General features: G+C 34.4%; 1 protein-coding gene across 1 annotated transcript; it reads right to left on the bottom strand.

Annotated features, from left to right (window-relative positions):
- Window positions 1-399: 399 nt before the first annotated feature.
- Window positions 400-4957, bottom strand: LOC110790980 (xylan glycosyltransferase MUCI21). Its single transcript, XM_021995736.2, has 4 exons — window positions 4665-4957; window positions 4447-4533; window positions 2104-2638; window positions 400-1153 (listed from the first exon to the last, which is right to left on the bottom strand). Exons 1-4 carry the CDS (start codon window positions 4795-4797, stop codon window positions 508-510), a joined length of 1401 nt encoding a protein of 466 aa, XP_021851428.1. The 5' UTR covers window positions 4798-4957; the 3' UTR covers window positions 400-507.
- Window positions 4958-17603: the final 12646 nt, after the last annotated feature.

The following is a 17603-nucleotide window of genomic DNA, read 5'->3' as shown; positions in this document are numbered from 1 at the left end:
GAGCTTCTGCCCACATGTTGAAGTAGACATGCGAGTGAGCGACTACCTGTGATAAACAAATTCTCTCCTACTTCTTAACCTTCCTTTCTCGCTTGGCTCTTCTTTCGTCAGATCCGGAAAAACTAGAGAATTAAGTGCCTGCTTTAGCTTGTCGGAAGTCGTCAATTTCTTGAGCTTGCATACTAAGTTCAGATTCCTGAGAGAAGAGAAGAGAAGCTAGGAGTGGACCAAAACGAAGTTAGTTTCAAAATCTCGCACTACGATTGAGTAATGGGGAAAAAATAGAGGACGACAAACTTGGCAAAGCGTCCGTCTTTGGCGATTATAAGGGTCAGTGAACAAAAATATATGAAGTATTATATCTTAAATTATTAGAATATACTTCGTAAAACATTGTAATTATTAATTTTTTTTGATGCAATTGTAGTTATTAAATTATGACAAAGTGTTCTATTTACATTTCCTACAACGAGTTCCATCATCTATTCTCTACTATCATTTTTAAAATCAAGATATTGGATAACCCAAAAACTTCAAAGCTTCAATGAGAGTGCCTCTGAATCTTGTTAAATCAATGGTGACATTTTGTCCATCAATGTATAATGACCTAGCATCCCTATATCCCTGTTCAAAGACAACCAATGGATTAGAAATAATGGGATCATTTGGACCGTACACGTCATATAGAGAGCTCTCTTTAGCAACAATTTTGTATTCCATGTACTCTATCCCCATACTATGGGCTGGATTACCATAGTAAGTATCGGAGGCCCAATTAAGGGCTAAGGGCACAATTTGGACTACAACAGCCCCATCACGAAGAAACACCTCATTTGTGAGCCCAGCCCCATGGGCCCCAACTATAATGTCACATGAATTCACAACTTGTGCAAATGTGTCCAAATATAGCATTTCATGGGCCTTGGCCTTGTGGATTTCAAAGCCCAAATTTAACATCATCTTTACCATCTCATCTTCATTTAGAAGTACTCTTGTTTCCTTGCGAGATATCAAGAGAACTTTGGGCTTTTTGTTGGGCTTCTTTGTGGCCTTCATGGTCAAGTTGTAGGTTTCCCCAAGGAAGTTCCTGAAATCTGCCACTGTGTAGCCTCCTGGGATTTCAGAACTGTTTAGTGCTAAATTATCATGGTACCTGTAAAATCACAAAAGACAATTTTTTTATAAAAGACGGTTTCTAACATATCAGACGAAATACAAAGTATAGAGTATTAACTAAACAAATAGTCATTAGTCAAATACAAGTAACAAAGTTGGTGATAGTTAGTAAAAAGCTATTGAAGATCAAAACATTTTGTCACACCGTCAGACATAAGATTTACTCTATTAAATCGTAAAATTATCACCCTCTAATTCCTTAACATGCTAGACAACTAATAAGTTAACACTACACGCAATAATTTACCAACGTATACCTTTAGTGAACCAATCTAGAAACATCTATTGGTTAAGGACGACCAAGGAAGGTAAGAGCATGATATACTTTTCGAGCCCTATTATAAGTGGTCTAAGACTCTGTTTTGTTCGAGTTATTCAGACAAAATAAGTTCATTCAGAAAATTTATTTTTTTTCAGAAAATTTTACACATAAATAAGTTTATTTCAGTCAAAAAAATAAATTTTTTTTTTAGGAAAAAAAAGTTTTTCAGATAAAATAAGTTCAGACGTACAGTTAAGTTAGATAAGTTCAGATGATATAAGTGTCAAAGGACCAACTCAACCAAAAGCTTAAGCTGATGGTTGAAGTCCCAAGATTAGTTTTATACTCTATCACGCCCCCTCACATGAAAGCCCTTTGGGCTTGAAGTGTGATGCATCATAGACCTCTTCATACCCAGCGCAAAATATTCCACTTTAAAAGGAGGGGTGGATGAGATTCGAACCCGTGACCTTTGCGTCACGTGGCTCTGATACCATGTCAAAGGACCAACTCAACAAAAAGCTTAAGCTGATGGTTGAAGTCCCAAGATTAGTTTTATACTCTATCAATAAGTTAAGACAAAATAAGTCGAATAGAACAGAACTAACTGTTAGATAATTAACACGACTCTTCGAGTCATGAGATGATAATATAAAGTGATTTACCTGAGACCAAAAACAGCAGCAGGATAGCAATGAACTCTTCCATCACCATCACCATCACCATTTAAAACCTCAAAAGATGACAATTTCTTCAAAACATCCTTATACTTAAACACCCACCAATCTGCATAATCAGTGATAACAAATTGCACTTTGGAATTGAAATGACGAGATGTGAGGAATAATGGGATTATAATCTCATTCAACTCATGAAACACATTTCCTATAAATCCACCAGATGAGAAAACAATTGCTGGAACTTCATGTGTAACTTCACAATATGAAGAAGCATTTTTCCGATGTGTTATGTTATTCCCATGAAGTATTTGTATTGGTGTGACTTCTTTCATGGCCGTTGGATCTTCTCTTCTAGCATACGGCTGAAGGGTCCGTTTCTCCGGTGGTTGATCGGACGGTACGTAAACGACTAAGGGTTCGTTGGTTGGTATGATTACTGGTTTGTTAACGATGCATTGTTCGAAGTGGAAGTCATAGAGGCATGTCATTCCGGTAGCATCTAGTTGAGCTAGATCTTTTCCTGGTTATTATAGATGTAAAAAAGTGAGTTTATTGCCAAATTAATAATACCTCCGTTTCTGAAAAAATTTTACGCTTTGAAAAATGTGTCCAAATCATGAAAACTTTGACTATAAATTATCACTATTATATACATCAGAACGTTACATGTAAGATCTTGTTATATTGGTCTCGGTATGTATTTTCAAAATATCAACTTTTTATAATTTTTTCACATACGAAATTGGATATATTAGTAGTTAAATATTGCATTGGAGTTCGTGCAAATAGTAATTGTAAAAAACTTTACGAAACAGAGGTAATATTTAATCTCCCTCCTACTTGTAAGGTCTTTTTTTTGAGGAAATGCTACTTGTAAGGTTATGCAAACATACTAAGGACATTTTTACAAATTGGCCGGCATGTAGTAGTAATTTTAACTCACAAATAACATTTACACACTTTATTACATTGTTCACTACTAATTAAACTAGCTAGTTGTTAATTTGTTATATTCCCTCCATTTCTTTTTGATGTATCCATTTGGAATCTGGTGTGGTTTTTAAGAAAATTGGAATATTGGTTTGTATGGGTATAAGTGTAATGATTGGGTGTAAGAGATTATAATAAATAAAGAAGTGAGAAAATAATAAAGAAATAAGGTAAGAGAGAGAGGAGTGATAATGATGGATGATAAAAAAGGTAAGAGAGTGGGTATATGGGGAAGGGAAAAGAATTAAATATTATGGGTGGGGAAAATTATGTGGGAATATGGGTAGAATCTTTAGGTATTTTGGTAATTAAATAGAAATGTAAGGTTATTTTAGGATAAAATGTATGTCCAAAAATAAAATGGATTCTAAATGGATACAACAATATGAAACGCTTACAATGGAAACGGATACAACAAAAAGAAACGGAGGGAGTACTATTTAGGATCCATTTTATTCGACTTATTGTGGATTACTTATATTATCTAAACTTGTTTGAACATATATGTACTTAACTGAACTTAATTGAACTTATATTAACTTATTTTGTTTGAAATAAACTTATTTCTGTGTGAAAATGTATGAAAAAAAACTTATTTTTTCTGAGCTTATCTTAACTAAATTTATCTGAATTTATTTTGTCTGAATAAACCAAAATAAGTCGAATAGATCATGAACAAAATCTCAATTAAACAAGAGTTGATTAAAATTGCAGGCCATTCAATTGATTGTTACTAATCAAAACTAATTTTATTGAACAAATGTTAGTAATATAGGAGGAAATTAGGAAACAAGATACACTCATGATTTTTTCAAGACACGTAATATCGCTTTCATAATACGAAGTAATTAGTTATCGACTCTCTTATAGAACAATTGAGTTGCAAGGGAAACAATGAAAAACTAATTGGATTTGCTTGTTTTTCAACACCAATTCAACAAAGTTTGTGTATTTCCCTTTTTTTTTGTGATTTGAATAGATCAAAAGTCAATACTATTTTTTATCGATTCATTAGTGTTTAAGTTATGTATAATTACTGATTTTAATTTTACTAATTAAAACTTATATACCACCTCCGTTCTTTAATGTTCTTTACGCTTACTATTTGCACGGACTCCAATGCAATATTCAACGACTTATATATCCATTTTCGTATGTGAAAAAATTATAAAATTTGATATTTTGAAAATACATAACGAGACCAATTTAACAAAATCTTATATGATAACATTTTGATGTATATAACAGTGGGAATCTACGGCCAAAGTTTTCATACTTTAGACACATATTCCAAAGCGTAAAGAACATTAAGGAACAGAGGTAGTAGATCATAGTTACCTCGTACTAATCTTCTTAAACGGAGCTCCATAGATTCTTTTCCTTCCATACGGGCGTCATCTCTCTTCTTCCATATTTGGTGTTTCCCTTCATTCAAATTCCACATTACATTATTCGCATAATCAAATCGAATCCAAATGAATCCCAACAACTAAATAAAAACAAAAAAAGAATAAATATAGTAAAACAAAGACTAATTAATAATATGTGTTACTTACTTGAATAATCAAATGTAGGAGAAGAACTCCTAGGACGAAATGATTGTTGAAACAAAGGGACGAAAAGGATAAAAATGATTGAACTTCCAATTAATGAGATAATTAGCTTTCTTCTTTTTTCCATTTTCTCCATAATTATATGAACCTTAACTTTGAATCTTAGTTAGTGTCGTTTAATGACAATTTATTTGAGATTTAAATGTGGATCAGATCGAGGCGATTAATTAATTACTGCCTACATTAATAATCTCGTGCATAAATCTGCATCTTCGATTTGTCTATAGTTTTATAATCTTCTTCGCAATCAGTTAGTCAATGGGCAATTGCACTAAACTAATGCAATGTTAGCGAAAAATATGGAAGATGGCAAAATTATAATCCAAGTAATTGACAATTTGTGAAATATGGAGTGACTTGGTGCACCAATCACACAATTACATATTTACATATACGTGGAAGAATATGACATTGTAATAAAGAATATAAGATTTGTTTTTTATTATTGAAACCAAAAATAAATAAAAACATATAACTCGTGTTCTTTAGAAGTCATGTTATTTTACATAAATACTTGCGTTCTTTTTATGTACCATGTTCAAAGTACACCCTTATCATCCTCTAAATTGCGAGTATTATAAGTACGTTTCAGAAAATCTTCTTGATAAAAGATTATCAATTAAATGTAACTCGAGCGCTACAGACTTACGGATGAGGTTTTTTATAACTCATTATAAAATATGTATCGGAAACCTCACAATGATAAATTATATTTCCTCCATCCCAAAAGTATACTCCCTCGTCTCCAGTCTTTCCACCAAGTTGTTGAAGTTGGGAAGAGGCATCCAAAATTGTTGCAATAGCTAAGGTAGGCGGAGGGGAAAATTGGGACAAAGAGGTAGAGCTGGAAAATGTACCGTGTCAGATTGTATTCGTGTTCGTGTCGAATAAACGGTTTGGAAAACCTCAATATTATTCCGACCCGTTTAATTAATTAACGTGTTATGTCGTGTTAACCCGTTTGATTAATCGTGTCGAAATCCCTTGACACTAAGCCCATATTTTTCATGTTGTTTTCGTGTTTGCTCAATGAAGTTGGCCTCATTGTATAGGTATATCACCAAGTACGTTAATTTATTGGTAGTGTTTGTTTCGTGATAGAAATTTCAACAATCCAACCCGTTTAGTTAAATGTGTTGTGTCATGTTGATTTGTTTAATTAACATCTCTTAAACCCTTAACACTAATTCGTTTTTTTCGTGTCTGATTCATGTCATGTCAAATTTTGGTAACTTTACAAAGAGGGCAAAAGCAAGGTCGAAACTAGGATGAGGAGGGCGGGGCTATACCCAGGTAGGGGGATTATGGCCATGTTTGGTAAAGACATGTTTTGGGGGTGTGTGCGGTGGGGGGGAGGGAGGGGGTTGTCAAAACCTAAAAGGGGTGTTTGATTTTTATTAAAAAAAAATATATATTAAAAAGAGGATTGAGCTAAAACTTTTTATTTTGAAAAAAAAAATTCACCAACTTTTTGCTTAGGGATTGTTAATGTAACATTGTAAAAGACGTTTTTGTCAATAATTACTATTCTTACCTAAAAAAATAAAATAAATCCTTTAAAAGATAAATGTCCATAAATGTCATTTTATACATAAAAAATGAATAATTTTTAGGAAACTTCCATGTATTTTTACCAAACACATTCAAGAGGCGTTTGGTTCACAAACTGGTATGAGGTTGGAATCATGAATGATATCAAGGTGGTATGGGTTTGGAACTTGATTCTTAATAACATGTATTTGGTTCGATTTGGGGATGAGATTTTTTTCCTTTGTTTTATCCATGGAGTAAAGGTATGAGTCATACCCCCCTAAGTTTCTGAACCCATACCTTGGGAGTTTGATGTATGGGTTTAAATCTCTTAAAATTTCCAACCAAACACATGGTACGTGTTTAGACCATTCTAAATCTATACCTCATACCTAAAATCCTTGAACCAAACACCCCCTCATACAACAGTGAAACAAATAGTCAAATCTGCAGTTAAATCAGCTAAATAAAGAAGTAATCAACTAATTGCTATTGTAAACAGTAAACAACCAAAAGTTAAACTCTAATTGCCTAATACTCCATCTGTATTTATTTAAGAGATACACACTTGGTCGGGCACGGGTATTAGAAAAATAATTGAATGAAATAAAGTAATAAAACAAGTGGGGTTGAGTAGATATTTTAATAAGTAAAACAAGTGGGGACCATGTCATTTTAGGAGGGTGGGGTGTAGTTCTGAAATTATTTGTTTAAAATAGATTATTTAATTAATTAGATGGTGGGGTTGATAAGTTACTAAAAATGGCAAATGTATCTCTTACATAAATACGGCCGGAAAAGATAAGTGTATTCCTTAAATAAATACGAAGGGAGTATGACCTATATAAAATAAGGGTTGGGAAAGGGCGGATCGGAGGTGGTTGGCAGGGCCAGGATCCTAACTAAAGATGGTTGTGGGCCGGGCCGGCCCGAATCCCGACCCGGCCAGGCACGAAAAAAGCCCGGGCCGACACGAGCACGAAAAAAGCACGGCCCGGCACTGGCACGAAGTCGTGGGTCGTGGGCCGGTCCTAGGCCTTATTTTTTTGGAAAAAGCACGACAAGACACGTCACGACTCGACAAAGCACGCTAAATTTAGTAAAATTAGCCTTAGACACGACGGGCCGGCCCGACACGGCACGAAAACCCTTGAGCCCTTTTTTAACTTTTCGGCCCGACCTGGCACGACACGAAACACGGATGGGGCCGGCCCGGTTAGGCCCACGACCCGTGAACTCGACTTGAAGACCGACCCGGACCGGCCCACGGCCATCTTTAATCCTAACCCCGTTTGATGCTCCAGGATTGTCGAGCTAGAGCCCTCATTTGATTCGGGTGACACCAGTTGCAACTTGCAAGATCATGCAATTTTTTTTTTTTTTGGTAAGTAAGTGAAGAAATATTGTTTCAAAACATACAGAAATACAACATGCAATATTTCGTGTATGAATTTTTTATTTTTTTTAAGATACTTGTTAAGTTGTATGTATTCTGTAAGTCAATAACTTGTTAAAGTTCACAATGACCCGTTTAATATCAACAACGACAAAAAGTATTATCATATGACCATATCACCGAATTAAAATCATGTCAAAGTAGTCCCCAAAATATCTTCTCACCGAATTATATAGTGAGTGAGAAAGATATTCATATTAACATTCATATAATCATATATTCCGAACGACTAATGTCTTGATCAACCAGAAAAATTACAACAACTAATCACTTATAGTACTAAATTTTTGTTTTACTGTCAAGTTGAGTTTACTTATGTCGGGTGATAAAAGAGATAATAAATTAATAGTCCTAATTACTAGTTAGTGTTAGATTATGAGATTATGAGATTATGTTTTACTACTATCCTAGTGCTGCTGCTGTTTGTAATGCGTAGAATGCAACGTAGCATCGTTGCTAATATTGTAAAGAGCAACTGCTCTTATGCCTAACTAACTGATGCTGACTAAGCAACATGTCAGCATAACAGCTTTGCTAATAGTCAGTTAGGAATTGTAACAAACTATAGTACATTCTAGAATGTCAATGTACTATAAATAATGTATTGCTGTAATCTTATTCAATTATTCTAATAATACAAAATTCTAAATACAAGTTTTCCCCAAATCCTAACATGGTATCAGAGCAGGCTTGATACCTGCATTCATTTTCCTGAAAATTCCGCACAAAATTGCTTCTGAAATTCGATCAAAATACAAAAGTTTTTGATAATTCTTCTGATCAGTTGTTCTGATAATTGTTCTTTACTTCCAATTTCCAGTTTGTTTTCTGTTTTTTGATTGATTCGAATCTTGAAGTTGTTGATTCAAAATTCTGAAAAAATGCCTGATAACAATGAGTTTAGTGAAGATTTGAGGAACACAGTTCTTCCTCCAAATCAAAATCCAGCAAGCTTATACTACATTCATCCATCAGATGCCAATTCTGTTCAGTTAGTTTCCTTCAAATTTAATGGAGAAGGCTTCACTGGTTGGAAAAGATCAATGATGCTTGCATTATCAGCAAAAAATAAGGTTGGATTTGTTGATGGAAGTATCATCAAACCAGATTTTGGAACACTGGAATGCAAGGCTTGGGAGAGATGTAATGATCTGGTATGTTCTATGATTCTAGGAAATCTGAGTGAAACTCTAGCTAAGAGTGTGATGTTTCTGAAATCTGCAAGGGATGTATGGCTGGATCTTGAAGACAGGTTTGGTTTCACATCAATGACACAAGTTTATTCACTAGAGCAGAAATTAGCTGAGTTGAATCAGGGAGATAAATCAGTGTCTGAATTCTTCACTGAGATTAAGTCGATTTGGGATGCAATTGAGGAAGCACATCCAATGCCTTATTGCACTTGCAATAATTGCACCTGTAATGTCACTAAGAAGTTCTTTCAAAGGCAACAAGAGAAACAGGTGATGCAGTTTATGATGAAGCTGACAGAACAATTTGCAACAATCAGGGGAAATGTGCTAATGACACCTACTTTACCAAAGGTTTCAGAGGCATACAGGTTGTTTGCTCAAGAAGAGAGGCATCAAGAAGTCTCAAAGAGTGCTTGTCCTACAGAATCTGTAGCTTTTGCAGCAGAGAAAAGAAGATTTGGAGGTGATCATTGGAATAACAGGAACTATAAAACTCAAGCAATTGGCAACAACAAGCAAGGAAAACCAAGTTCTAGCTATTTTTGCACACATTGTCAGATTTCTGGCCACAGCATTGATAGATGTTTCAAGATTCATGGATATCCACCTGGATTCAAGAATTCTAGAGACAATAAGTCAGCTGCACTGTCATTTGGTACTAATGTTGATACAACACTTTCTAAGAAAGAGTCCAACACTGCAATCACTGTGGAACAATATCATCAGCTGATGGAATTGTTAGGCAAACAGCAACAAGTTCCAGTTTCACAAGCAACTACTCAGGATCACAATTCAGCAATGATGGCAGGTAACATTTGTTTGTTATCTCATTCTAAATCCAAGTGGTTGTTAGATAGTGGTGCATCAGACCATTTTTGCTGTGATCTTTCACAATTCTCTGCTTATAAAACAATAGAAGACAACAAAACCTTCATCACTATACCTAATGGGAGCAGAGTTCCAGTAACACACACTGGATCAGTTGTTCTAAATGATGAAATTACTCTGCAAAATGTGCTGCATGTTCCAGAATTTAAATACAATCTGATTTCTGTACACAAGTTGTGCAAGGACCTAAACTGTGAAATGCATTTTACTCATGACAAATGCTTTGTTTGTTGTCAGCAAGGGAGGTTGATTCCTCTTGGTGATGTTAGTTCTGGTTTGTACAATGTGGGAGAACAACAATTGAGAGAAGCAGTTCCTGTTCAGTCACATATTTGTAATGCAGCTTGCACTTCAGTCATAGACAATGCAAAATTGTGGCATCTGAGGATGGGACACCTACCTTTTAGTCAACTAAAACATCTAAACACCAGTTGTGAGATTAGTTCTTGTATGAAAGACACCATATGTCAAGTGTGTCCTATGGCTAAACAGACTAGGTTAAATTTTCCTCACAGTAGCATCAAGACTAGAGTTCCTTTTGAGTTGATACATATTGATGTTTGGGGACCTCACTCTGTAAATACCCCTACTGGTTGTAATCAGTTCTTAACCATAGTGGATGATTTCAGTCGTTTTACTTGGATTCATATGTTGAGAAATAAAAAAGAGGTTGTTTCTGTCATGACCAATTTTTTGACTATGGTAAACACTCAGTTTGGAACATCAGTTAAGAATGTTAGATCAGATAATGCAAAGGAACTGTGTGAGGGTGATCTAAAGCAACTGTATCTCAAACTTGGAATTCTAATCCAAACCAGTTGTAGTCACACACCTCAACAAAATGGAGTTGTTGAGAGAAAACACAAACACTTGTTAGAAACAGCAAGGGCTCTTTACATTCAGTCAAGGGTTCCTGAGAGATTTTGGGGTGAGTGTGTTCTATGTGCTGCTTATTTGATAAATAGAATGCCATTGAAAGCCATCAACCTTGATACACCTTACTTAAGACTGTTTGGCACTGATCCCAACATTTCTCACCTTAGGACCTTTGAGTGCCTGTGTTATGTGTCCACTACTAAAGTTGGCAGAACAAAGCTAGACAGTAGAGCTTCTCCATGTGTGTTTATGGGATATTCTGGTTCTCAAAAGGGTTACAGAGTTCTTGATATTGATACAAATAAGCTGTTTGTTTCTAGAGACATACAGTTTCATGAAAAACATTTTCCCTATCATCTGTACAATAAACACAAAGTTCCTACTTCAAATTACACAAATGCCATATTTCTACCAGCATTTGTTTCCCCACCAACTTTTGATACACCAGATTTTTCCACACCAGAAAATATTTTCCCTTCTTTTCCTCCTTCACCAATTTCCTCTCCTGATGGTTCTTCATTCAACTCACCTTCTTTATCCTATTCTTCCATTCTTAATTCTGAATCTTCTCATCCCAGTCAAGATGATCACACCAATGATCAATCTGACACTTCCAACCTTACTGACACAAATACTACACAACATACAAATCCTACCTCCACAAATATTTCACCACCACTTATTGCAAGGCAATCTTCTAGAACCACCAAACCACCTTCTTACTTACAGGATTACATCTGTAATTCTGCATCACATGAATCAGTTCCCCATCACTGGTGCAATTTAGTATCATACATCACTTTTCCTACTGATTTTCAAGCTTTCCTATCACAAACTTGTGATATTCAAGAGCCAGTGACATACACTGAAGCAGCTAAACACCAGATTTGGGTAGAAGCTATGCAAAAGGAACTACAAGCTCTTGAACAGAATCTTACATGGGAACTAGTTGAACTGCCAAAGGGAAAGAAGGCTATAGGCTGCAAGTGGGTGTTTAAAGTGAAGTTGAAATCCAGTGGTGCTTTGGAAAGATGTAAAGCAAGGTTGGTAGCTAAGGGATACAATCAAAAGTATGGCATAGATTATGAGGAAACTTTCAGCCCTGTGGTGAAAATGAGCACTATCAGGTGTTTAATTGCAGTAGCAGCTAGCAATCATTGGCCACTTTATCAGCTTGATGTAAACAATGCCTTTCTTCATGGGGATTTGAAGGAAGAAGTTTACATGCAAATTCCAGAGGGTGTTCCTAATCCTACAAATAAGGTTTGCAGATTACTCAAGTCCATTTATGGTCTAAAGCAAGCATCAAGGCAGTGGCATGAGAAATTAAGGCCAGCTTTAGAACATCAAGGTTTTATTCAGTCAAAGTATGACTACAGCTTGTTTATACACAAGGAAGATCATCACATCAACATTGCTGCAGTATATGTGGATGATGTGATACTCACTGGCACTGATGAACACAAACTTGAGAAGCTGAAATCTCACTTACATACAGAATTCAGCATCAAGGATTTGGGACAATTAAATTATTTCCTAGGGATAGAAGTTGGATATACAGCTGATGGAGTCATTCTAAGTCAAAAGAAGTTTACCAGAGAACTTCTTTCTGGTTGTGGCTTTGATCTCTCCAAGAAAGCTATCACCCCTTTACCCTTGAACATCAAACTTACTGCTTCTGATGGGGAGCTCTACACTGATATTGAAAGATACAGATCATTGGTGGGAAAGCTTAATTTTTTGACTCATACAAGGCCAGATCTCTCCTACACTGTACAGTCTCTGAGTCAATTCTTACACTCACCTAGATGTCCACATGTTGCAGCTTTACATCACACTCTCAGATACATTGCACATACTGAAGGGCAAGGAATTCTATTAAGAGCATCAACCAGTATATCTTTACAGGCTTTTTCAGACTCAGATTGGGCTGCATGTCCTGACTCTAGAAGGTCAATCACAGGCTATGTGTTGTTGCTAGGGGGATCTCCTATTTCATGGAAGTCCAAGAAACAAAGTACAGTTTCAAGATCTTCTGCAGAAGCTGAGTATAGGGCCATGGCAGCTGCTGCTTCTGAAGTTACCTGGGTGGTCAATCTTCTATCTGACATGGGGGTGCATAATTTAAAACCTATATCTCTACACTGTGATAATCAGTCAGCATTGCACATTGCCAGAAATCCTGTGTTTCATGAACGAACCAAACATATAGAGATAGATTGTCACTTCACAAGGGATAAAGTTCTTGAAGGACTGCTGCATCTCACCTATCTACCAACACAACAACAGCCTGCTGATGTTTTTACTAAAACTTTACCTTCATCACAACTTCAATTCTTGCTTTCCAAGATAGGAGTTTCTGAATCTCATCCACTCCCATCTTGAAGGGGGATGTTAGATTATGAGATTATGAGATTATGTTTTACTACTATCCTAGTGCTGCTGCTGTTTGTAATGCGTAGAATGCAACGTAGCATCGTTGCTAATATTGTAAAGAGCAACTGCTCTTATGCCTAACTAACTGATGCTGACTAAGCAACATGTCAGCATAACAGCTTTGCTAATAGTCAGTTAGGAATTGTAACAAACTATAGTACATTCTAGAATGTCAATGTACTATAAATAATGTATTGCTGTAATCTTATTCAATTATTCTAATAATACAAAATTCTAAATACAAGTTTTCCCCAAATCCTAACAGTTAGTGTATAAGTGGAAGTATCTAATTTCATGAATTGTCTCAATCTTACGGGCACAACAACTTCCGAATTCGACATCATTTTAATACGGAGTATACTTGAATGTAATATACGGAGAATATTACTTATTAGCTTAATCTATTTCGGAATATTATTTGTAGATATTATATGATTTTTTTATTAATAAATTCATTTTATTTTTAAAAACAAAATAGGACCGCAACAACTTCCACGATTACAAACAATATTAGTTGTTTTGGTTATTCTATAACTAATTCTTGTTTGAATCTATTTGGTTTTTAGCAGAACACAATTGATAGCAAATTTGACGCTTTTATCAGTCGAATTAAGGAGTACTATTTTCTTGAAAGCATTTTTGTCATATACTTCGTATAATATATGTCGACATTATTCTATTGACTCATTTTTATTTCGTATATGTTCACATCTAAATCTTGCAAAAAGATTTTCATTCAACTTGACAACTAGGGATTCATTTTATAAAAACTTTACCTCATATTATAGGTGACCTTATTCAAAGACATAAATTTTAAAAACAAATTACTGTAGCTTGTTATCTTAGAAGGGGTTAATTAGGTAAGAATATCCCCCCCTTCTATTTATAGAATAAAATATAGATTATTAATGAAAAATAATAATAGTTTTATGGTTCTTGAAAGATGGGTGACCTTTGTAGGTTGCAAACATGCGTTAAAAGGACTATAACCTACCATTTGCAACTTGTAAACAATGTAGTGGACGCATATTTGGTTGCTTGGTCAGTTGGTCTGGCTCAAAGACATGGTTCATTAACTATGTATGACCTGGTAGAAATGAGTCTCTTGTCGTGGCCTTAACCTAGAGACAGATACAATCCACATTGCACTCTTTACAAATTTTAATGTGTTGAATGCTTGAACTTTGAAAGGTCGTACTAATAATGTTTTAGAAATGGTTAATAGGGTATAATTACGCGGTTGTGTTCCTAATTATGTTACATCCGCCCCTAGCTAGTGCATGTACAATCTCCCGTGCTACTTTTGACTTTTGGAACAAGAATTTAGCAAGAGGGGGTCCGGCCGCATGCACAATTGCCTGTGTCGTTCTTGGTCATGGATTTTGCGTTTTGTCGCATGGAACCCATAAATATCTTTCCCGCCAACTATCCAAGTCCACCCAACCAGAAAATAAATATCGCTTCTCGGCCTTCTCTTAAGCAAGTGGCCCAAAGTGGGATTTAATAATAAGAGCCATACAAATATGCACACAACCCATGTTTTGGTCTTGCATTTACATATCTCTACTTAAATGATTACTAATTTACTACTGCTCAGTTTTTAGTTAATCTACACACTTTGAATTGAATTGTACATAAAAGTTTGACCATAAATATATCTTATTATTCATATTTAAAAATTATATGTACTACGTATTTAAAAAGTTTGACTCTAAATATCTCTTATAAACATTTTTTTTTTTGATATTTTAACTATATAAATTGGAATTATTCTAATAAAATCTCGTATTATTATATTTTTTCTTAGTTATAAATTACCAATATTAAAAAAAACGGAGTATATAAATGGTGGTCGGGAACAAATTAAAGGGTGTAGATTAAAAGAAAACGCGAGGAGTACTTCTCTTGCTAACACATCTCGATCATTATAACTATAATACACATTTCACAAACTATTCATTTGATCGATTAATTTATTTTAATATTTTAAAGCAGAAAGATTTGCATGGCACTTGTCACCACCTTAAAATTTCTTTTATTTTATACTTCATCCGATTTTTAATACTTGCAACGTTGATCACTTTCACACATGCCTATGCACAACTTTGATAATTATTATCTTTAATTCTCTTTAAGAAAAATTATAAAAAGTTAATATTTTGAAATACAATTGGAGACGAACCTAACAAGATCATACATGATTATATTATATCTTACATATAAATTACCAACAATAGTCAAAATAGAATATGAGAATAGTGCAAAATACACAAACGTTGCGAGTATGAAAAATCAAAGAAAGTATATTTTAACTTATTTTGTACAACTCTCCCTAAATATTTAATAGAAAGACTTTTAACATTCTTAAAACTCCGATTAAATCAATGCTTTATATATAACATCATTATTTCATTTGATTAAAAATATATTAAGTGCATCGTAAGGGGCCAGAAAACTAAAACTAGTTTGCTTTAATCACCTCGAGTTGAGAAACATGCAACTTGATCACATTATGCTATTAGTAATTTAGTACTACGTATATTAATATTACTAATATATTCTAATATTTTGAAACACAAAAATATACGGAGTACCTTTCATGAAGTCATATACTTAATTTCGAGGGAACAAAATTCACCCACATTTTCCTCTCCTCTACTGATATTTTAAAACACAAAAAATTTGCATTACATGATGTCATGTGTGTCATTTTTTTTGAGAGGAACAAAAGCAACACATTTTCCCCTCTCCTCTTGTATTTTCATTTTTCTTAACTCATCAAATTTTATACTCACTTTCTACCATTGGTTTTTTTTTTTTTTTTTGAGGGAACTTTCTACCATTGTTTCAATATGTTTTTCGTTTTATATTCCTCCCCTCCTTTGTTGCTAGCAAAATAAATAGGACAACTTTTAAATTTAAAGTCAATCCGTATATCGCGCAGGCTAATTAACTACAGAGTACGAGTAGTTACGATTAATTCTAGATACAAGGATCATAGCTTTTTTTTAACCATCGTACCCTGCAATGATTAATTTACTTCAACATCTTTTTCACAGAAAATGTAAGAAGGAAATATGCTAAAAGATCCCAATCCGTGGATTATGGACCGTGCTGCACATAGAGTATGGTGCACAAAAAGAACATATGTACATAAGCAAAAGAACATGACACTACGGTATTATTTTACTATTTATTAAAAACCTAAATAAAAAAAAATACTCATGTTCTTTTCTCGTAACCGAATGTTCTTTCAATTATATACTAGTGTTCTTTCAATTATCTCCACCTTCTAAATTGCGAAAAGACCCTCCTCACCGGATAAACTTCTAATGCATACGGAGGAGTAGTTTATTTCAAACATATACGGAGATATTCTAAAATGAGTAAATTTTTTGTATTGATAGTATTTATATACGAGTACACACATAACACATTCTTGATTCAGAGGTCAATATATTTTAGAGCTACAATATAATCCTAGCTAGAAATATAACAAGTAGTTTCTTAATTATTTTCCTCTCCTCCTTTTTTCCTAAATGAAAATTAATTAATTAATTAATTAAAAATAACTAAATTAGCTACCTAATTAAACAATTTTCATTAAACCCATGAATCCTATTCCATGACTTCTCCCTTTGCATCTGCAACTGCCTGTAAAAGTTCCCAATAAAAGCCTCCGCCTTTACAAACAATTCTTCTTCTTCTTCTTCTTCTTCTTCTTCCTCCTCTTCTTGTACGTTTTCTTCTACTTCGTCTTCGGTTTCGGTTTCGGTTTCGTAGCCTGATCCTATGAAGAACATACTTGGTGTAGAAGGGCATTTCTTGATGATCATCTTCTTAACCTCATTAACCACACTAACAACAATCTTCTTCTCGGGTATCGAATTTTCGACGATCGTTTTCAAAGAAGAAAAACTAGTTTTTGTAGTAACAATTATGTTACTACTATTACTATTATTAGATGATAAGGTCTTCTTGTCCCCTTCTTCAAGGGTTTTGTTCAACGATGTGGACGAGGTTGAAGACGAAGAGAGGAATCCTGCTTCGGCTCCAAGAACAACTATAAGAACATTGATTATGAAGTAGATATAAGTTGATCTAAAGGAAGAAGATAAAAGAGGAGTTATTGAGAGAAGGGTTGCTATAAGAGACAATGTTAAAACTTGTGTTTTCTTCAAGTTTTCCATAAGATTTTTACTTTAAGTTTTTTTTTGTTTTTGGTGATGTTGTGAAGTAGTGAGAAATATACCAAGTATGCCATGTTAAGGACACTTATATATAGAAGATTAGAAAGGAGGGCATCTATTTAATTTGTTTCACTAATTAACTTTTTTGGTTGTTAAAGTAAGATGGTGGTTGATGGATTGGGACTACAAGGAGAAGAAGGAAAGAATAATATTATTATTGTGTTGGATAAACATTTGGAATGTTTGTCACATTTAAGAACCTCAAAAGTAGAGATGTCCCTTGAAAGGAAAAGTGGGGCTATTTAAAACAATT

Source organism: Spinacia oleracea, chromosome 4, assembly GCF_020520425.1.
Source record: "Spinacia oleracea cultivar Varoflay chromosome 4, BTI_SOV_V1, whole genome shotgun sequence".
NCBI classification, from domain to species: domain Eukaryota; kingdom Viridiplantae; phylum Streptophyta; class Magnoliopsida; order Caryophyllales; family Amaranthaceae; genus Spinacia; species Spinacia oleracea.
This window is presented reverse-complemented; position numbering and strand designations above follow the sequence as displayed.

Excerpts from the sequence above, each read along its gene's own strand:
- LOC110790980 (XM_021995736.2), bottom strand. The coding sequence starts at position 4,797 with ATGGAGAAAATGGAAAAAAGAAGAAAGCTAATTATCTCATTAATTGGA. Across the intron at positions 2,639-4,446 it reads TTTAAGAAGATTAGTACGAG|GAAAAGATCTAGCTCAACTA; the intron begins GTAACTATGATC and ends TATAATAACCAG. Across the intron at positions 1,154-2,103 it reads GCTGCTGTTTTTGGTCTCAG|GTACCATGATAATTTAGCAC; the intron begins GTAAATCACTTT and ends GTGATTTTACAG.